The sequence below is a fragment of the Ahaetulla prasina genome, chromosome 13, assembly GCF_028640845.1.
Source record: "Ahaetulla prasina isolate Xishuangbanna chromosome 13, ASM2864084v1, whole genome shotgun sequence".
NCBI classification, from domain to species: domain Eukaryota; kingdom Metazoa; phylum Chordata; class Lepidosauria; order Squamata; family Colubridae; genus Ahaetulla; species Ahaetulla prasina.
This window is the reverse complement of record NC_080551.1, coordinates 4,651,352-4,673,233: the sequence shown is the minus strand read 5'-3', so window position 1 is coordinate 4,673,233 and position 21,882 is coordinate 4,651,352. Positions and strand designations below refer to the sequence as shown.

Genomic DNA, 21,882 nt, shown 5'->3' with positions numbered 1-21,882 from the left:
GGATGCCTGGTAAGTGCAGCACCTGCACAGAGGCACTGGGAGGGTGAAAAATGGGCCTCTGGAGCCCGGGGAAGGCCATTTTCACCCTCCCAGACACTTGAGGAAAGCCTCCAGTGCCTGGGGAGGGTGAAAAATGGGCCTACCGGAAATATCAGAAGTACTGGAAGTCCGGAAACAGTTCCGTTTCTGGCCTCTGGAGGACCTCTGGAGCCTGGGGGAGGCCGTTTTCATCCTCACAGAGGCTCAAGGAAAGCCTCCAGAGCCTGGGGAGGGTGAAAAATGGGCCTACCGGAAGTACTGGAAGTCTGGAAACAGGCCCGTTTCCAGCCTCTGGAGGACCTCTAGAGCCTGGGAGAGGCCGTTTTCCTCCGCCTGGAGGCTCGAGGAAAGCCTCCAGTGCCTGGGGAGGGTGAAAAATGGGCCTACCGGAAATATCAGAAGTACTGGAAGTCCAGAAACAGTCCCGTTTCTGGCCTCTGGAGGACCTCTGGAGCCTGGGGGAGGCCGTTTTTGTCCTCCCAGAGGCTCGAGGAAAGCCTCCAGAGCCTGGGAAGAGTGAAAAATGGGCCTACCAGATGTATTGGAAGTACTGGAAGTCCAGAAACAGGCCCGTTTCTGGCCTCCGGAGGACGTCTGGAGCCTGGGGGAGGCCGTTTTTGTCCTCCCAGAGGCTCGAGGAAAGCCTTCAGAGCCTGGGAAGGGTGAAAAATGGGTCTACCAGATGTACTGGAAGTACTGGAAGTCCGGAAACAGGCCCGTTTCTGGCCTCCGGAGGACGTCTGGAGCCTGGGGGAAGCCGTTTTCCTTCTCCTGGAGGCTCGAGGAAAGCCTCTGGAGCCTGGGGAGTGTGAAAAATGGGCCTACCGGAAATATCAGAAGTACTGGAAGTCCGGAAACAGTCCCGTTTCCGGCCTCTGGAGGACCTCTGGAGCCTGGGGGAGGCCGTTTTTGTCCTCCCAGAGGCTCGAGGAAAGCCTCCAGAGCCTGGGAAGAGTGAAAAATGGGCCTACCAGATGTATTGGAAGTACTGGAAGTCCAGAAACAGGCCCGTTTCTGGCCTCCGGAGGACGTCTGGAGCCTGGGGGGGGGCGTTTTTGTCCTCCCAGAGGCTCGAGGAAAGCCTTCAGAGCCTGGGAAGGGTGAAAAATGGGTCTACCAGATGTACTGGAAGTACTGGAAGTCCGGAAACAGGCCCGTTTCTGGCCTCCGGAGGACGTCTGGAGCCTGGGGGAAGCCGTTTTCCTTCTCCTGGAGGCTCGAGGAAAGCCTCTGGAGCCTGGGGAGTGTGAAAAATGGGCCTACCGGAAATATCAGAAGTACTGGAAGTCCGGAAACAGTCCCGTTTCCGGCCTCTGGAGGACCTCTGGAGCCTGGGGGAGGCCGTTTTTGTCCTCCCAGAGGCTCGAGGAAAGCCTCCAGAGCCTGGGAAGGGTGAAAAATGGGCCTACCAGATGTACTGGAAGTACTGGAAGTCCGGAAACAGGCCCGTTTCTGGCCTCCGGAGGACGTCTGGAGCCTGGGGGAGGTCGTTTTCCTCCTCCTGGAGGCTCGAGGAAAGCCTCTAGAGCCTGGGGTGGGCGAAAACGCCCCCCCCCTCCATGGTGCAGGAGGCTGAGTAGGTGCCCACCCAGCAACCGGGCAGAGGACAGATTGCTAAAATTTTTGAATCCCACCCCTGCCTTTTCCTTAAACCGGTGTTTGCTTTCTCGCCCCTCCTGCTCTTTCAGCCGGTGTGTAAAGTGACCCAAAGGCAGCTGAACATCACGGTGAAGAAGAAGGAGAGCCACTGGTGGGAGAGGCTGACCAAGCAGGAGAAGCGGCCGCTGTTTCTCGCTCCGGATTTTGACCGATGGCTGGACGAATCGGATGCCGAGTTGGAACTGAAGGCCAAGGTGAGGGCAGGTGGCTGGCACGGCCATTGGTGAGCAAGTCGGGAAGAGAGGATTTCTCCAGTGGACGTTAAGCAAAGAATTTTTCAGCCCAGAGTCTACCTTTCATATCTTCCCAAACCTTCCCATCAAGCGGTTGTAATTCACGTGCTGTACTCAGCATTCTGCAAGTAGTCCTTGACTTACGATCGTAACGGGACTTTTCCGTTACGGTCGTAAGTTATGATGCTAATAAATAGGGAGTTCTGGGAGCTGAAATCCATGGGTCTTAAAAGTTGCCAAGGTTGGGAAACCCTGTCCTTAAGTGTGGTGTTTTCCCAGGAATAAAAAACCAGAGGTGAAATGCTCCTGGTTCGGACCGGATTGTCTGATCCAGTAGCGATGGTGGGGGAGTGGTTCGGAGAACTGGTAGCAAAAATCCCTGCCCACCCCCTGCCCCAGCTGAGCCGCGCAATCATCAAAGGCTTTTTTTTTTTAACTTTTAAAAGCATTTTTTTCGGCCGAAAAAATGCTTTTAAAAGTAAAAAAAAAAAGCTTCTGATGATCGCGCAGTTCAGCTGGGATCGTCAGAACCCTTTAAAAGCATTTTTTCTACAAACTCTTCAGCCCAAAAGGTTGTTAAAAAAAAAGCTTTTAAAAGGCTCCTCCGGCGATCCCAGCTGAGTTGCCTGATCATCAAAGGCTTTTAAAAGCATGTTTTCCACAACCTCTTTGGCCGAAGAGGTTGTAGAAAAAATGTTTTTAAAAGGTTCTGGCAATCAGAGGCTTTTAAAAGCATTTTTTTACAACCTCTTCGGCCGAAGAGGTTGTAGAAAAAATGCTTTTAAAAGGGAAAAAAAAGTTGGCCACACCCACCCAGTCACATTATCCTCTCCCCACCAAGCCACGCCCACAGAACCGGTAGTAACAAATTTTACATTTCACCCCTGTAAAAAACGCTTTGGATTATGTCTCTTAAGTCTTAAAAACCAGTGCAACTATCATATGTAACCCTATGAATTTGCCCCAGGTAATTCTTAGCTGGCATCCGCAGAACCTCAGCATTAAATTAAAAAGCGGAATGAAAAAAAAAAAAAGAAAAGAAATCCGACTCTTTCAAAATTAACCAATCTTGTGCAATACCTGTGTTCTTGTGTAAGCGCTGGTAAAATTTCACAATTCTGAAATTCCTTGACATGTTATAGTGCTCCGTTGAGATCAGGCCAGATCACCAAAAATCTTGCAAGATCGTGTCTGCTTTTTAATATTTTTTTAAAGTATTTTTTTTGGCTAACATCCAGGAGAGCTTGGAGGCTTGGAAAAAAACAAAACCAACTCTTGTTATCACCTTGAACTTCAATCCTTGGCATTTGGAAAAGAAAACAGGCCTCTCAGCAGCCTTGGGCCATTTGCCAGCTTTCCGTTTAAATTGAGCAAAAGTGGGGCTTTTTTTCTGACTCAGAGATACAGAAGTAGAGATAGTCCTCGACCTACGACCGCAGCTGAACCCCAAATTTCTGTTGCTCAGTGAAACATTTAATTGAGTTTTGCCTCATTTTATTCTTTGCCATGGTTGTTAACACTCTCACAGCCTGTCCCTAAACAAAAATAGGTGATCTATGCGGATTTGAGTTGTTAACTACTTAAGGCATGAAGGACCTCTGTTACTATAAATATAAATATAAATACTCTGTATTTAAGTAACAGAGGTCCTTCATGCCTTAAGTAGTTGAGGAGATGGCTTTCGGTTTTTCTTTCCAGACCATTCCAATTTGTGGAAGCATCTCAAAATAACAGAATACAGATACTCAGAATCCTCGACTCAAGACCACAATTGAGCCCAAAATTTATGTGGCTAAGTGAAACATTTCACTGAGTTTTCCCTCGTTTTATGACCTTTCTCGACTCATTTGCTAAAGGAATCACTGCAGTTGTTAAATTAGTAACACGGTTGTTAAGTGAATCAGGCTTCCCCCGTGGACTTGGTCGAAGGTCACAAAAGGGGATCGGATCAGTGGTGGGTTGCCCCCGATTCGAACTGGTTCTATAGAACCGGTAGTAAAACTGGCGGGAGGCTCCACCCACTGACCCGAACGTTATCAAAAGCGAACTGCGCATGCACAAAAGCTTCTGCGTATGTGCAGAAGGGCGCGCGCGGGCACGATGCAAACTGGTAGTAGAGGTAAGTAGAAACCCACCCCCGGATCAGATGACCCTGGGACACGGTCACTATCATAAATAGGTGTCTGAATTTTGATCGCATGACCAAGGAGAGGCTGCAACGGCCGTAAGTGTGAAAACGGTCGTAAGTTCCTTTTTTAAATGCTGATGTAACCTTGAATGGTCACCAAACAAAGGATTTTATGGTCTTCAAGAAGGATTCTTCCATGTGCCTTAAACCAGTGGTGGGATTTAAGTAATTTAACAACCGGTTCTCTGCCCTAACGATTTCTTCCAACAACCAGTTTGCCAAACTGCTCAGAAAGTTAACAACCGGTTCTCCCGAAGGGGTGCGAACTGGCTCTAATCCCACCACTGCCTTAAACCAAAGGTCTCCAACTTTTACAGCTTTATGGACCAGTGGAGAGAGTCAGGGAGGTGGAGAGGGGATGGTTCCACACGAGGGGCGGGCAGGTACATACACAGCTCCATTTGCACCCACCAGTTGCACAGATAGAGCTGTGCATGTGTGCACACTCGCCCACCACTTCCACGGCCTAGTTCTGAACAGGCCATGGCTCGGTAGTGAGCTGTGACCCACTAGTGAGTCTGCGACCCTAATCCTGCCTTAAATCATCTTAACAATGGTCTTGGTATTAAAAATAGTCAAGAGGAGTGACCTACCAAGACCTGACTTGGTAGATCACTCATTGGGAGATGAGTGACCTACCAAGACCCACCTTGGTAGATCACTCATCTCCCAGGTTCCTCAGACCTAGTGGCCTAACCAGGTCTTCAGGACCTCTGGGAGCTCAACAGGGATGAGACTAAACTCACTTCAAGGGGGAGAGGTAGCCCTGCTACCTAGCGCCCCCTCCCACAATGTCTGTGGAGATTTTCCATAGTGGAAAAGGTGCTTTTTCAAGAGGCAGGTGGATTTTCTTTGTTTTTCTTTGAAGTCGTTTCGCTTCTCATCCAAGAAGCTTCTTCAGCTTTGACTGAAGATAGATCTCTATCGCCACCATCCAGTCGGAGCTGAAGAAGCTTCTTGGATAAGAAGAAAAACTGGTCTTCAAAGAAAAATCAGAAAGTCCAGTTAAGAGCTGGGACGCAGCAGGCAGAGGTGGATTTCAGCAGGTTCTGACCAGTTCTGGAGAACCGGTAGTGGAAATTTTGAGTAGTTCAGAGAACCGGTAGTAAAAATTCTGACTGGCCCCACCCCCGTCTATTCTCTGCCTCCCGTGTCCCAGCTGATCGGGAGGAAATGGGGATTTTGCAGTAACCTTCCCCTGAAGTGGGGTGGGAATGGAGATTTTACACTATCCTTCCCCTGCCTTGCCCACCAAGCCACACCCACCAATCCATGCCATGCCCACTAAGCCACACCCACAGAACTGGTAGTAAAAAATTTTGAAACCCACCACTGGCGGTGGCTCAGTGGCTAAGACACTGAGTTTGTCGATCGAAAGGTCGGCAGTTCAGTGGTTCGAATCCCTTGCACCGCATAATGGGGTGAGCTCCCATTATCTGTCCCAGCTTCTGCCAACCTAGCAGTTCGAAAAAATGTAAAAAAAACATTTAAAAAATGCAAGTAGAAAAATAGGGACCACCTTTGGTGGGAAGGTAACAGCGTTCCGTGCGCCTTTGGCGTTGAGTCATGCCGGCCACATGACCACGGAGACATCTTCGGATAGCGCTGGCTCTTCGGCTTTGAAACGGAGATGAGCACCGCCCCCTAGAGTCGGGAATGACTAGCACATATGTGCGAGGGGAACCTTTACCTTTACTTTAGAAGATGGATCATGCCATCTGCTGGATTTGGTAAGGCAGGCCAGTGAAATCATGCGTTACATTGCATTTTTCCTGCTCTAAGGCTTTCTGAGTTGTGTGTGTCCCAATCCATTTGGCACACCAAGGAGCAGCCAGTTATTTACAAATAATGTATCAACCGCAACACTGGATCCCTTCTGGATGGGAACGTACCACTTTTCATGCTGTCTGTCTGTCTCTTTCTTTCTCTCTCTTTCTAACATCTAGGAAGAAGAACGGATAAACAAAATCAGTATCAAGAACAGAATCCCCAAAGATCGTAAGTGGCTCCACTTCGCAGTTGGCCATCCAAAGACATCTGCCCTTCACCCTTTGCTAACTTGGTTCTGTAACCCCTTGCAGCTTTCCGACACTTGAAGAGAGGCTATTTGTTCATGTACAACCTCGTGCAGTTCCTGGGATTTTCATGGATCTTTGTGAACATGACCGTCCGGCTGTTCATACTGGGGAAAGGCAAGTGGCACAGTTTATGGTTCCCTTTCTTGTCTACGTGTCCAAGAAACTGAAGTGGGTTTTTAAGGGAGAGGTGCCTTGCGAGGCCCATGGTTTGATCTGCACCAGTCCACATGTTCCAACCTCTGTAGTTGGTCCTTCTGGGAAAGTCGTAACTCGTTGGAAGTGGATTGTGATTTAAGCAAAGAACTCTAGGGTTACCTAAAGGTGCTTTTTCAGGAGGCAACTGGACTTTTTGCTTTTTCTTTGAAGACATTTCACTTCTCATCCAAGAAGCTTCTTCAGCTCTGACAGGATGGTGGGGAATGGAAGGATTTATACTCCGTGCAGACAGCTGGGCATTTGCATCCTTTTAGAGGGTTGTTGAAAGGGATGCAGTGGCTCAGTGGCTAAGATGTTGAGCTTCAACAAGGTCGGCAGTTCAGCGGCTCGAATCCCTAGTGCCGCATAACGGGATGAGCTCCCGTTACTTGTCCTAGCCTCTGCCAACCTAGCAGTTCGAAACCACATTAAAAAAAATGCAAGTAGAAAATTAGGGACCACCTTTGGTGGGAAGGTAACAGCGTTCCATTCGCCTTTGGCGTTGAGTCATGCTGGCCACGTGACCACAGAAATGTCTCCGGACAGCGCTGGCTCTTCGGCTTTGAAACGGAGGTGATCACCGCCCCCTAGAGTCAGGAACGACTAGCACATATGTGCGAGGGGAACCTTTACCTTTACCTAGAGGGTCCTTGAAGCACCTGGAGGTTTGTCTGTGTCCTCACGGTCACCTGAGTGGTGCAAATGGTTCCTGTAGCCTGCAGTTTTTTTTCCTCTGGAAATCCATTCCTACTCCCACACCATTCAAAGGGTGTTCATCCCAAATAGTATAGCTAAAGGTATGTAGAGATTCTCAGTCGTGACCTGGATGACTGAGAATCTCTACAAACTTTTAACTCTACGGTGAATTCCTAGCAGTTCCACTTACTAATAATTATTTTTATTATTTATTATTATAATTATAATTAATTATTTATTATTATTATTATAAATATTATAAATAATTCTTTGGGTGGTGGGTCTTAGAGAAGATCTGGGAGAGGGATCGAGATGCCCTTGTAGATCACTACTCAAGTATGAGCCAGCAGTGTGCTGCAGCTTCCAAAAAGGCCAATGCAGTCCTGGGCTGCATCAAACGAGGAATAAAGTCAAAATCCCGAGAAATGATAGGACTGCTTTATGCTGCATTCGTGAGGCCACACTTGGAATACTGCATTCAGTTCTGGTAGTTTAAGAAAGAAGGGAATTGATAGTGTGATGGTGTGAAATGGAATATGTTTTATGTTATATTTTAGATTATGTTTGTTAGTTACAATACCCTGTATTCTGTTCTGGGAAGTCTTGGGGGAGGGGAAATGGGGGAGGGGAAGACTATAAATTGATTGGTTGCCATTGTACAGGAATAATGGTAGAATTAAACAAGTTGGAATGGTGTAAAGTCGGGACTGCTCGGTAACCACTCCCGAAGGAAAGGGTAAGGAAAGAGGAGTAAAGAAGGAAGAAAGTAGGTAGGCAGGTGGGTAGGTAGGAAAGAAGGAGGAGAAGAAAGGATAGGAGGAGGAGAAGAAGGAGAAGATAGAGGGTTAGAAAGGATGGTAGTGAGAAGTGGGAAAAAGGAGGGGAAGTAGGAAAGCGAGGAGAAGGATGGTGGGGAAAGTTTAAGAAGGATGAGAAGGGAAGAAAGGATTAAGGGAGGGAGTGGCAGTCGAGCAGCCCTGATTGAGTATAATTTGAGTATAGGATTGATTGTTGGATAAGTGATTGTATTGTACACTGGTCAAATTGTGGGAATTATTATGGAAAATCAAAATTTTGCCCTAAAAAAAAAAAAAAAAGTTCTGGTCACCATGATACAAAGAGATGCTGAGACCCTGGAAAGAGTGCAGAGAATAATAACAAAGATAATTAGGGGTCTGAAGGCTAAAACATATGAGGAACAGTTAAGAGAGCTAGGTATGAACAGCCCAAGGGTGTCAAATTCACGGCATCATGGCAGCATCATGTAACATACCAGGATGTCTCCTCCCCCTTCGCTAAACCGGGCGTGGCCTTGGCCAACATGTGACACATCTGGCCCACGGGCCAGGAGTTTGATAGCCCTGGTCTAGAAGAGAAGGATTAGAGGGTTCATGGTAACTTCCTTCCAATACCTGAGGGGCTGTGACAGAGAAGAGGGGACTGACTGATTCTCCAAAGCACCTGAGGGCAGGAGTTTTGGTCGCCACGATGTAAAAAAAAAATGTTGAGACTCTAGAAAGAGTGCAGCAAAGATGGTTAGGGGACTGGAGGCTAAAACATATTAAGAACAGTTGCAGGAATTGGGTATGTCTAGTTTAATGAAAAGAAGGACTAGGGGAGACGTGATAGCAGTGTTCCAGTATCTCAGGGGCTGCCACAAAGAAGAGGGAGTCAAGCTATTCTCCAAAGCACCTGAGGGCAGGACAAGAAGCAATGGGTGGAAACTAATCAAGGAGAGAAGCAACCTAGAACTAAGGAGAAATTTCCTGACAGTTAGAACAATTAATGAGTAGAACAACTTGCCTCCAGAAGTTGTGAATGCTCTAACACTGGAAATTTTTAAGAAGATATTGGATAACCATTTGTCTGAAGTGGTATAGATTTTCCTGCCTGGGCAGGGGGTTGGACTAGAAGACCTCCAAGGTCCCTTCCAACTCTGTTATTATTATTATTATAAGAAGTGATAGGCAGAAGATCACTCAAGAGAGATCCAACCTAGAACTAAGGAGAAAGTGTCTAACAGTGCAAAGATCAGTGGAACAACTTGCCTCCCAGAGTTGTGGGTGCTCCATCACTGGAAATTTTCAAAAATAAACTGGGCAACCAATCTATTTTTGACCAGAAGGGTATGAGTCTCCTGCCTTGAGCAGCGGGTTGGACTAGAAGACCTCCAAGGTCTCTCTTCCAGCCCTATGGTTCTATGTAGCTGGATAGGGTTCTGGAAAACATTTGAAACAAGTGGTTCACTGCCCATGGAAATTTTTGCAGCAGTTTGATCTTTTGCAAGGTGCCTAAAATTGCTCTGAAATGTATTCCTGATTCCCTCTGCATTTAGTAGGTCTCCTTCCTTCACACTCCAGTTACAGGTAGTTTATTTTGTGTTCTTGCAGACTCTTTCTTAGATACTTTCCACATGAGTGGGGACATGATGTACTTCTGCCAGATGTTTGCCTTGATGGAGATTGTCAATGCCTTGATAGGTCTCGTCAAAGCTCCTTTAGCTCCTGTTTGTATCCAGGTAATACTTTTGCAAACCACTTTGAAAAGTGTAAAAACTCATTTTTATAGGGCTGGTTGAAGGTTTACTTTGTCAGTGCAAGATATCAACCAAGATCTCTCTTTCATACTTTCTGTCTTAAAAGAAGAAATGACAAAGGATTGTACACTATATCATTCTGCTTGTTAGTAATTCTCTTGAGTGAGTCTTGGGCATCTAATGATGTGCAAAGTTTTGTTATATAGGCTGAGAGCTCTTCAAAAGCTTCCTGCCTTTGATGCTTCATTAGAGGAAATTAGAGTTTAAAATATCAGACTGGAAACCTGAAAGCTGTGCGTTCTAGTTCTGCCTTAGGCATGAAAGCCAGCTGGGGAATTTTGGGTGAATCACCAAGAGACAGTGAGTTCTAGTCCGGCCTTAGGCAGGAAAGCTGTTGGGTGACTTTGGGCCAATCGCCAGGAGGTGGTGAATTCTAGTTCTACCTTAAGGTGGGTGGGTAGACTTCCAGAATTCCTGTCAAACATGGGAAAATTAGGAAGCCCAGGGAGTTCAAATGAATATAAAGTTTTATTGCAAACTTGTGCTCTCTACAAGAATCTGAACTACTAACAAGAATCTGAACTACTAACAGTCAAAGCAAATTGGTGGTAGATAAAAGTCAGCGGAATTTAAAGAGGGCTGGGCTTAGATCTCATGTGGGCACAAAGGGACTTGAGACTGATGACACATCTGACCCTTTCCTCAGGCTCAGCCTGGTCATTTCCTACATCTCCTCAGCCAGCACCTACGGAATTCAAACTCTCAGATCTTCCCAGCCACAAGCTGGCTGAGGAATCAGTACTATTCCTGATGGGCTTGTAGGAGGGGTAACATTTTGCATCTGACTTTTGGGTGGGAAAATGTATTTCTGCATATTTGGGGGTCCCAGAAAGAATCCGTGTCTTCTGAAATAGCAGGAGTCTCCAATCTAGGCCAGTTTAAGACTTATGGACTTCCAACTTGCAGAATTCCCAGCCAGCCATGCTCCCACAAATTCTGGGAGTTGAAGGCCACATACCTTAAAATGGCCCAGATTGAGAAATACTTGTGTAGGTGACCCTTTTTCACCTGGGTGCCTCAAGGTGGATACACCTCCGAAGAAGCTTCCCTTGTTCCGTTGGCCACGAAATTCTTGATTGTGCTTGTTTTTCCTGGAGGGTTTCCTCCAGGAAAAGTTTTCCCAAATATTTTAACAACGTCCTTAAAAGATGCAGATGGGAGCTTGTTAAAGAGGACTCCAACTTAGAATTAAAGGGGACATTTCCTGACGGTGCAGAAAATGAACCAGTGAAATGGCTTGACTCCAGAAATTGTGGGTTCTCCATCACTGAAGATTTCTAAGGCGAGACTGGACAACCACTTGTCTGGAATGCTTGTACAGGGGGTTGGACTAGGCTCCCTAGGTGGCTCAGTGGCTAAGACACTGAGCTTTCTGACATCAGAAAGGTCGGCGGTCCGAATCCCTAGTATAGCTCTCCTGCGTGAGCAGGGGGTTGGACTAGATGACCTCCAAGGTCCCTTCCAACTCTGTTACTGTTACAACCTATAAAAAACCTGTAGAAAACCACACTATAGAAAAGATGTTGAGACTCTAGAAAGAGTGCAGTGAAGAGCAACCAGGGTGATTAGGGGACTGGAGGCTAAAACATACGATGAACGGTTGCAGGAACTGGGCCTGGCTAGTCTAGTGAAGAGAAGGACCAGGGGAGACACGATAGCTGTCTTCCAATATTTAAGGGGCTGCCACAGAGAGGAGTGGGTCAAGCTATTTTCAAAGGCACCAGACAAGGAATAATGGATGGAAACTGATCAAGGAGAGATTCAACATGGAAATAAGGAGAAAATTTCTGACAGTGAGAAAAATCAACCAATGGAGCAGAAGCTGCCTTCAGAAGTTGTGGGAGCTTCATCAGTGGAAGCTTTCAAGAAGAGACTGGGCTGCCATCTGTCAGAAATGGTGTAGGGTCTCCTGCTTGGGCGGGGGGGTTGGACTAGATGACCTACAAGGTCCCTTCCAACTCTGTTAATCTGTATCTTTACCTCCAGGGTCTCTTCTGACCCTGTTATTCCATATCTACTGATGCCAGTTTTGCCATTCTGCTAGTTTTGTCTATGTTTATATCCTACACTGTCTAGTTCTCTGGGACAGAAGCTGAATGAGTTAGCAACGCAGGTCTTCTTCTCCATCATTCCCACAACAGCTTTTGTGCATGATGGGAAAAGGAATATATATAGGGGACTGGAGGCTAAAACATATGAAGAACGGTTGCAGGAACTCGGTATGTCTAGTTTAATGAAAAGAAGGACTAGGGGAGACATGATAGCAGTGTTCCAATATCTCAGGGGCTGCCACAAAGAAGAGGGAGTCAAGCTATTTTTAAAGGCACCAGACAAGGAATAATGGATGGAAACTGATCAAGGAGAGATTCAACATGGAAATAAGGAGAAAATTTCTGACAGTGAGAAAAATCAACCAATGGAGCAGAAGATGCCTTCAGAAGTTGTGGGAGCTTCATCAGTGGAAGCTTTCAAGAAGAGACTGGACTGCCATCTGTCAGAAATGGTGTAGGGTCTCCTGCTTGGGCGGGGGGGTTGGACTAGATGACCTACAAGGTCCCTTCCAACTCTGTTAATCTGTATCTTTACCTCCAGGGTCTCTTCTGACCCTGTTATTCCATATCTACTGATGCCAGTTTTGCCATTCTGCTAGTTTTGTCTATGTTTATATCCTACACTGTCTAGTTCTCTGGGACAGAAGCTGAATGAGTTAGCAACGCAGGTCTTCTTCTCCATCATTCCCACAACAGCTTTTGTGCATGATGGGAAAAGGAATATATATAGGGGACTGGAGGCTAAAACATATGAAGAACGGTTGCAGGAATTGGGTATGTCTAGTTTAATGAAAAGAAGGACTAGGGGAGACATGATAGAAGTCTTCCAATATCTCAGGGGTTGCCACAAAGAAGAGGGTGTCAAGCTATTCTCCAAAGCACCTGAGGGCAGGACAAGAAGCAACGGGTGGAAACTGATCAAGGAGAGAAGCAACCTAGAACTAAGGAGAAATTTCCTGACAGTTAGAACAATTAATCAGTGGAACAACTTGCCTGCAGAAATTGTAAATGCTCCAACGCTGGAAATTTTTAAGAAAATGTTGGATAGCCATTTGTCTGAAATGGTGTAGGGTTTCCTGCCTGGGCAGGGGGTTGGACTAGAAGGTCCCTTCCAACTCTGATATTATTATTATTATTATATATACCTGCTTCCCCAATCCCTAAAATAGGTGGGAATTCTTAGACATTGGAATGCCAACTTCTGAAGACAGCAGCTTGCAAAACGCTTGGCTGAATCTCACCAAGATTGGTTCCTTGTTCGCAGTATATATTTGAAGCATCTGCTATAGAGCTCTGCACACCAAGACAACTACATACAAGAACAGTTTTTTCCCGAACGCCATCACTCTGCCAAACAATTCCCTCAACACTGTCAAACTATTCACATTAGGCTCCATTACTATTGCTATTGGTCTTCTCATCGTTCCTGTCGCCCATCTCCTTCCACTTGTGACTGCATGACTGTAACTTTGCTGCTTGTATCCTTGCGATTTATATCTTGATTGTTTCCTAGTATGATTTGATTGCTTATTGTACCGTATGACTGTCACTGTGATTCTTGACGGGTGTATCTTGTCTATTTTATGTACACTGAGAACATATGCACCAAAGATAAATTCCCTGTGTGTCCAATTCTATTCTATTCTATTCTATTCTAATTCTAATTCTAATTCTAATTCTAATTCTAATTCTATTCTATTCTATTTCTATTCTATTTCTTATTCTGTTCTATTCTATTCCTATTTTCCATTATTCTATTCTATTCTATTCTATTCTAATTCTATTCTATTCTATTCTATTTCTATTCTATTTCTTATTCTGTTCTATTCTATTCTATTCTATTCTATTCTATTCTATTCTATTCTATTCTATTCTAATTTCTATTCTATTAATTCTATTCTATTCTAATTCTATTCTATTCTAATTCTATTCTAATTCTATTCTATTCTATTCTATTCTATTCTATTCTAATTTCTATTCTATTAATTCTATTCTGTTCTATTCTAATTATATTCTATTCTAATTCTATTCTATTCTATTCTATTCTATTCTATTCTATTCTATTCTATTCTCTATTAAGAATTCTATTCTGATCTCGGAAGGGATAAGCCTTCCTCCCATTACTGACCTCTCTGCATCTCTCTTTCGGCTCCTTTCCAGATCTTTGGGAGGAATTTTATATTGTTTGTAGTTCTTGGAAGCGTGGAAGAAATGCAGGGCAAAGCAGTCGTCTTCTTCATCTTCTACATCTGGAGCACGGTTGAGATCATCAGGTATTTGGGGTGGAAAGGGGGCCGTTGTACCTGAAATCCTTTGCAAGATTCTTGACCGTTGCCATCTCTACATTATCATCTTGGGGTCCCTCCAAACCCCCCTCCCCCACAACTTTTCTGTGCAGTTTTAACTGAACTATTTTATTTTCATTTGCACCTCTCAGTTGCAATTGCTTCACCTCTCACTGGTGGGTAACATGGCATCCTTAGTTTCTGGTTTTCTTGCAGATGTTTCATTACCCAGCTAGGTAACATCATCAGCGGTGGGAGGGAAGGAGGGAGGAAAGGAGGAGGAAGAGGACTGGGGAGTCCTTGGTGCTCTCTGAGCTTGACTGTTTTTCTTGCAGACGTTTCATTACCAAACTAGGTAACATCATCAGTAGTAGAAGGTGGTGGCATTTGCTAGGTATTTGGGTAACTTACGGGACCGCCTGCTGTTACCATATGCCTCCCACCGACCCGTACGCTCTCACAGAGAGGGACTTCTCAGGGTGCCGTCCGCCAAGCAATGTCGGCTGGCGGCCCCAGGGAAGGGCCTTCTCTGTGGGGCTCCACACTCTGGACGAACTTCCCGGGTTTATGCCAAATACCTGACCTTGGACATTCCGTCATGAACTGAAGACATATCTTTTATTCAGGGCTGGCTTAAATTGAATTTTATTAAATTTTAATTTCTTATTAACTAATTTTAAATGGGTTTTTTAGTTCATTGTATACTTTTCAGGCCAATTTTAAAATAAGTTTTTTAATTGCATTTTAAATTGTATATTGTGCTATCTGTTTTATTTTGCCTGTACACCGCCCTGAGTCCTTCGGGAGAAGGGCGGTATAAAAATCAAATAAATAAAATAAATAAATAAATAATGAAAAGTCTTCAAGAAAACAAACCAGTTCAGAAAGTACCAAGGCTCCTCCAACCCTGAGCTACAAATTATACCTTCTAGAAGTTGGTAGTTTAATCCCCAACATCTCTAAGAAAACCTCTGCTTTTAAACCTCTGTGATCAGGCGAATAAAACCCTTATGATTTTAGAATATTGTCCTTTTTTCTTTCTGTTGAACAGGTAACGTTGCTTCTACTTCTTGGCTAGTGTTATCTTTTCCCCTCTTTTTTATTAGTTTATAATATAAAATGTAAAAGAAAATAGAAGGAAAATAGGGGAAGAATAAGGGAAGAGTGTAAAAGAAAGAGAAAGAGGTGTTGACATCTGTCTCTCTTTGATGTAGTAAAATAAGATAACATCAATTTTACTTTTACATAATAGTATAAACTAGCCATTTCTACAACAACAAACCTATCTAAGTGAGAGCAATCAACCCATGGAACAGAAGTTGCCTTCGGAAGTTGTGGGAGCTTCATCATTGGAAGCTTTCAAGAAGAGACCGGACTGCCATTTGTCAGAAATGGGTGTAGGGTCTCCTGCTTGGGCGGGGGGGTTGGACTAGATGACCTACAAGGTCCCTTCCGTTCTTCTGTAACTTCTGTAATCAGTAAAGCCCAAAATCAAAAGTTTCATTTTTTCCCCTCACCTCAAATACAAAGTCCAGAAGCAGTTTCCAAGTAGAAACAAAAGTAATTGTGGTGTTGTGACTCCAGCCCCCAAACCTGGCCCCATGCCCCAAAGTGACTCCGAGAGTGAGGGGGAAGGGCCGGTAAGGCTTACCTCGGGAGCACCGATTCCTTTGGCCCGGCTCCAGGAGCCAGAACCAGGCCAGTCGGAGGACGTAATGAGGCCGTCATCCCGATTCCTCCCTTCCTCAGGCTACGCCTTCAGACCTAGCGGATAATAATAATAATCAAGCTTGGCTTGACCCATGCTTCAGAAGATTAGAGAGGCGGCGTCATCAAAGGGAAGGGTGGGGCAGGAGCCCCACCCCACAGGATATATAAGGAGCTTTGAGACTGCTCTCACTCCACAGGAAGCAAAAGTTTAGCTGAACCGTTTCAAAAAGAGCTGAAAGTCTTGCTACGTGAGTCATTTGTTTGAACTTTGGCAGGCAGCTGCGATTTCTCTGCCAGGACTGATAAGAGCCATGAATCCACTGGTTGAAGGCCAGCTCGTTAATCCGAAGTGGGGAAGGAGACAGAACATGTGTTTCCCTTCCCCCCCCCTTCAATCTAGGGCGGTCAATTGAGCCATCTCTGGCTTGTCTTACCTTGATTTGGTCAAGTGAACTTTTTGACCTTGATTTTTAAGGCCTGTATAAAATACACATGAAGTTTATACTAAGAAACATCTCACGGTTTCAGTGTGCTGGGCCATGAGATGTAGGGTGTGGTTGTTGCTAATCCACTTCCATTTCCTTCTCCTGCAGCCTTGCGCCGACCAGGTGAGCCATAAGCGATGACCGATGTTTGTGGGTTTCCTTCTAGGTATCCCTACTATTTGCTTTCCAGCATCGATATAGAATGGAAAATCCTTACTTGGCTTCGATACAGCATATGGATGCCTCTCTATCCGCTGGGAATGTTGGCAGAAGGTAGGTGGGAAAAATATGGGTGGATAACAGGGGTGGTGCTGCTGGGGGTTCGCAGGGGTTCGGGAGAACCTCTAGCTAAGATTCTGTGCAGTTCTGAGAAGCCCCAAATCCCACTCCTGGCTGGCCCCGGACACCCCGCCCCTCCCAGGAGTCCCCACGCGGCCCGTTTTGGATGCAGGTAAATGCAGGGCGTGTACGGAGGCTCAGAGAGGACAAAAAAATGTTATAACGGCACTGAAAAAAGGGACTTACAACTGTTCCTCGCACTTACGACCTTTGCAGCATCCCCAGGGTCTCATGATGAGAATTCAGGGACCTGGCATCTCGCGTGTATTTAGGATGGTTTGAGCGTCCCGGGTGTTAGTTGATCACTGTTTGCGACCTTCCCAACTGGCTTCCGACAAGCCAAGTCAAAGGGGGAAAATCAGATTTGCTTAACAACTGCTTTGGTTCACTTAACAACCTCAGCGATTCATTGAGCCTTGGCAAGGAAGGTCATAAAATCAGCCATGGTTCATTTAACAGCCAACCCGATTAGCAGTGGAAACTCTGGTCGCAGTTGTGGTCATAGGTTAAGGATGAACCAGTAGCTTGTGGAGAGGTTGGCTTGGCAGCCCCTGCCCTACCTTGGCCAGCCTCCGAAGCTCAAAACAGCTGGGCTGATGGATGGGAGACCACTCAGAAATCCCACAGACTGGAAAGTTCCATTTGAAACTTTGAAATCTTGAGGATGTGTTGGCTTGGCAGCCCCTGGTCTGCCTTGTCTGGGCTCTGATGCTGGGCAAGCCTGGGGTGATGGACCTTCAGAGGGGAGACCACTCAAAAATCCCAAGGTGGACAGTTAGCCAAAACTGGAAGGTTGCTTTTGAGTTGGTCTTGTCTGAGGCAGCTTTCTCTGGAGCATGAGTCCCCAACCTTAGCAACTTTAAGCCTGGAGGTCTTCAACTCCCAGAATTCCCCACGCAGCAAAGCAAAGCTGGCTGGGGAATTCTGGGAGTTGAAGTCCACCAGGCTTAAAGTTGTCAAGGTTGGAGACCCCTGCTCTGGAGGGTATATTGACTTGACAGCCATCTACTCCGCCTTGCCTTTCCAAGGCACCTGAAGGCCAGACAAGGAATAATGGATAGAAACTGATCAAGGAGAGATTCAACCTGGAAATAAGGAGGAATTTTCTGACAATGAGAGCAATCAACCGATGGAACTTTGGTTGCCTTCAGAAGTTGTGGGAGCTTCATCACTGGAGGCTTTCAAGAAGAGACTGGACTGCCACCTGTCAGAAAGGGTGTACGGTCTCCTGCTTGGGCAGGGGGTTGGACTAGATGACCTACAAGGTCTCTTCCAACTCTGTTAATCTAACCTAATTTTGTCCAACCTCCGAAGCTTAGCTCAGTTTCTACCGTTGTACACTGCTCTTCCCCAAAAGGCCCTTTAACCTTCCCTTTCTGCTTTTAGCTGTAGCCGTGATCCAGGCCATTCCTATCTTCAACAGCACCGGAAAATTCAGCTTCACCCTCAATTATCCGCTGAACATCACTGTCCCGTTTTCCGTCTTTCTGCAGCTCTATCTCATCATCTTATTCTTAGGTGAGTTTTCAGTTGGCAGGGATATCATCTATACTAGGGGCGTCAAATTCAAGGCCCGCGGGCCAGATCCGGTGCTTAAATCTGGCCCGTGGGGTCAGCCTGGAAATATCAAAGGAGCGGCCCACAGTGCTTCAGCTGGTCAAAATGGGCTTCGGGGGGGTTTCTGCCTCCACGGCCTCCTGCAGCACTCTGCCAGCCAAAACTGGGCTGCCCAGAGGCCTTGCAGCCCATTTTCAGCCTCTTTGTTTTTGGCTGGCAGAGTGCTGCAGGCATCTGGGTTCCCACAGATGCCCTAATTAAGTCATGAGCCTGGAGCTAAGCTTCAAAAGAAATCCAGTTATTTATTAGCTTCATGTCAGCAGTTCCCAGGTGAAGCCAGCTCTGACCCTACGTAATTTATGCCCCAATTATGACCCTGTTTCCCCCCTCTCCCCCAGGGTCATCAAAGCCAATGGAGCAATTTCACGGGTTGTAGAGGTCACTCCCTTTGCTGCTGTAGGTAACCCTGGGAGACAGCCTTGAGAGAGATCATAATGGAATGTGCATCTGTTTTTGGCTGCCGTGTCGTTTTGCCAGCTTCCCATCCCCCCCTGGCCTATGGCAACTTGAGAGCAGGCCAGCGATGCTTTATGATTGACAGCAGGAGGCCATGAAGGCCGAAAACCAGTGGTGGGATTTAGCCAGTTCTCACCACTTCGGGAGAACCGGTTGTTAACTTTCTGAGCAGTTTGATGAACTGGTTGCTGGAAGAAATAACTAGGGCAGAGAACCGGTTGTTAAATTATTTGAATACCACCACTGCCGAAAACTGGCCATCCGGGGGCCTGCCAGGGCCTCCACGCGCCCTGTTTTGGCTGGCAGGGTGTTGCAGGAGGTCCTGTTTCACCCCCTTGCTACCCCCTCTCCACCCACCAGTCCACGGAGAACTACAATGCTGATCTGGCCCTCGAAGAAATCCATTTTTGACACTCGTGATCTATACACTCAGAAAAAGCTTATATACCACACACAAACAAGATATATCGGTAGTATATCTTGAACTTAGAACATTTCATTTAGTGACCGATTGACTGGCACTGGAAAAAAGGACATCTGACCGTTTTTCACACAACCGTCACTTTGATCACTTACGAGCAGCCCCATGGTCGTGTGATCAAAATTCGGACATTTGGAAATTGGCATGTACTTGGTGACCGTGGCAGCGTCACCTTTTGAGAGCTTCTGGCAAGCAAAGTCAACGGGGAAGCCAAATTCACTTAACGACCGTGTTAGTAACTGAACAATTCACTTAACTGCTGTGAAATGGGGCAAAATTCACTTAGCAACAGAAATTCTGGCCTCGGTTGTGGTCGTAAGTCGAGGACTACCACGTCCATACAACACGGAGAGAAAGGGTTGACTTTCAGTTATGCCATCAGACACCATCTTCAGTGTTTGAACTTCTTGCTCTCAACCACCAATCCCTCGTCAGTAGGAATTAAACCAAACCAAGCCACAACCGTTGGTCAGGAAGACAACCAAGATGCCGAGCAACCACCGGCCATGCGTGGAGCTCATAAAAGTATGGGAGATAGAAAATCAGTCGACAGGCCCTGATGCAGCATGGAAGGAGATTGGCTCGTTCCACTAGTTGTTAAAAGATGTGAACAAGATGAGTCTCTCTTTTGTAGCAAGCTTAGGGTAAGTCTCTTATCCTCAATGGCCACTATTTCTCAACCTTGGAGACGTTAAGATGAGTGGACTTCAACTCCCAGAATTCCCCAGTCAGCCAGGCATCTGCTACCACATGCCTCCCACCGATCTGTACGCTCCCATAGAGAGGGGCTCCTCAGGGTGCCGTCAGCCAAACAATGTCGGTTGGCGACCCCCAGGGGGAGAGCCTTCTCTGTGGGGGCACCTACCCTCTGGAACGAGCTTCCCCCAGGACTTCGACAACTCCCTGACCTCCGGACCTTTCGCCGCGAGCTGAAGACGTATTATTCTTCAGAGCAGGACTGGCATAAGTGGGGTTTTTAATTGGATTTTAAATGGGGTTTTATTTTATAATATGTATTTTAAAATTTTAATTTATCGGCCTTATTGAATAAGTTTCTTAATAGTTATTTTATTGTATTGTATTGTTTTTATCTGGCTGTTAACCGCCCTGAGTCCTTCGGGAGAAGGGCGGTATAAAAATTAAAATATTATTATTATTATTATTATTATTATTATTATTATTATTATTATTATTATTATTATTATTATTATCATCATCATCATCATCATCATCATCATCATTTTCTTCTTAAAGTCCCCAAGGTTGAGAAACTGCCTGGATGGCTCCTTGATTTCTGTTAGGGTTTCTGATCTCGAGAACAAAAGCTCATCTTTCCTCCTTTCTTTTTTGTCTTTCAGCGCCTTTTATCCTTTTCCGTCACCTCTACAAGCAACGGCAGCGGCGCCTTGGACCCAAAAAGAGGAAAATGCACTAATTGGGAGTCTTCTTTTTTTCCCTAATCTTCCTCAAAGATGGGTGCAGGGGGTGGGCTTGGGGCTCTTCCAAACTCTTTTCCTTGCCCCGTTAACCCCAAAACCAATTTTGTAGTCGTGATGACACACACGTCTTCCTTGCCTGACACCAGAAAGTAAAGCCGTCCAGCTAACATTTTCCTTTGCACCTCACTCCCTTCTCGGGGAAGCTAAACAGGGGGATCCGTGCTAAAAACCTCTTCCGTATGAAAGAGACCTGGAGCCGTTGGTGAAAAGGGAAAAAAAAGCATTAAAAAAACCGCCGCCCGAGAGATGCAGAAAAGGGTTTCCCAAACACCAACTTGACGAGGATCTAAACAACCTAGAAACGTAGTTAAGACTGAGCCGTAACTTTAAAGGAGCGAGTGGTTTGTTAGGATCAATTTTCCTTTTTTCCTCACCCTGACAGCAAAAATGACTAAATCTGGAGAGGGCAAATTCATTGCCTACTTCTTCCTAGTGGCTTTCTTGCATTGGACTCTTTTTTATTATCTGTAAACTTCCTGACATACAAGTAATAAAACCTCAATCAAATTTAAAATAAGAGCAGGCCTCTGCAGGAAAGCCCCAGGGAGCAGAGACTTCTTGGTAGTAAAAGAACAGAGCTGGTTCAAATCCTCGTAGGCTTGAAAATGCTAGTTTCTGGTTTAAGAATACTGACCGCGTCAACTTTCCAACCAGCTGAATCTACAGTACTAGATTCTAGGAAAGGTGCCATTCGGACATTAAGGGAAGGAAAGGTGAAGAAGTTGCCTCTGTTTGGGTGCAAGTCGCTCACGGCAATCGGAGGGCAAGCTCTGCATTCTCCAGGCTGTGTGGAGTTTTTGCGTTTTTCCAATTGGGTTTCGGACCCCCAAGTCTTGGGCTGCTGTCTTGATGCTAATTTTCCTTCTTGGCAGTGAGAGCGTTTGGTGGTGGCATTTCACATTTTTCACCCCTTTTAAATCTTCAGCAGGGTTCCCACCCACCCACCCGCAGGACCCCACAAAGAGGGCTATTAACGTATTCGGAGTTAGTTTAAGAGTTTACAGTGCAGGCACTTTGTTACAAAATCTGTGTTGGCAAGTTTTGGACAAGGCAAATCAAAGGCATATTTCTAATAATAAATCCTTCTGAAAATACCCTTGTTGTTTCTGCATCTCTGGCTTTGCACTAGGTAGGTGCCTGATCGTTGGAAGCTTTTTTTTTTTACTTTTAAAAGCATTTTTTAAAAAGTAAAAAAGCTGAAACCTGCTAGGCAAAAAATGGGGGGTGTAGGCAAAAAATGGGGGGGTGGGGGTTCATTAGAAAGCGAGAGGGAGG

The 21,882-nt window shown here is 45.8% G+C and overlaps 1 protein-coding gene across 1 annotated transcript in view; it reads left to right on the top strand.

Moving 5' to 3' along the window:
• HACD3 (3-hydroxyacyl-CoA dehydratase 3) overlaps nt 1–21,701 on the top strand; it is a 33,873-nt gene extending 12,172 nt beyond the window's left edge. Inside the window, exons 4-11 of the mRNA XM_058155941.1 lie at nt 1,728–1,892; nt 6,066–6,117; nt 6,201–6,311; nt 9,479–9,606; nt 13,896–14,008; nt 16,382–16,488; nt 17,941–18,072; nt 20,467–21,701. Coding sequence (XP_058011924.1) covers nt 1,728–1,892; nt 6,066–6,117; nt 6,201–6,311; nt 9,479–9,606; nt 13,896–14,008; nt 16,382–16,488; nt 17,941–18,072; nt 20,467–20,543 — 885 coding nt within the window. The 3' untranslated portion in view covers nt 20,544–21,701. The remainder of the gene's footprint in view (nt 1–1,727; nt 1,893–6,065; nt 6,118–6,200; nt 6,312–9,478; nt 9,607–13,895; nt 14,009–16,381; nt 16,489–17,940; nt 18,073–20,466) is intronic.
• The last annotated feature ends 181 nt before the right edge of the window (nt 21,702–21,882 follow it).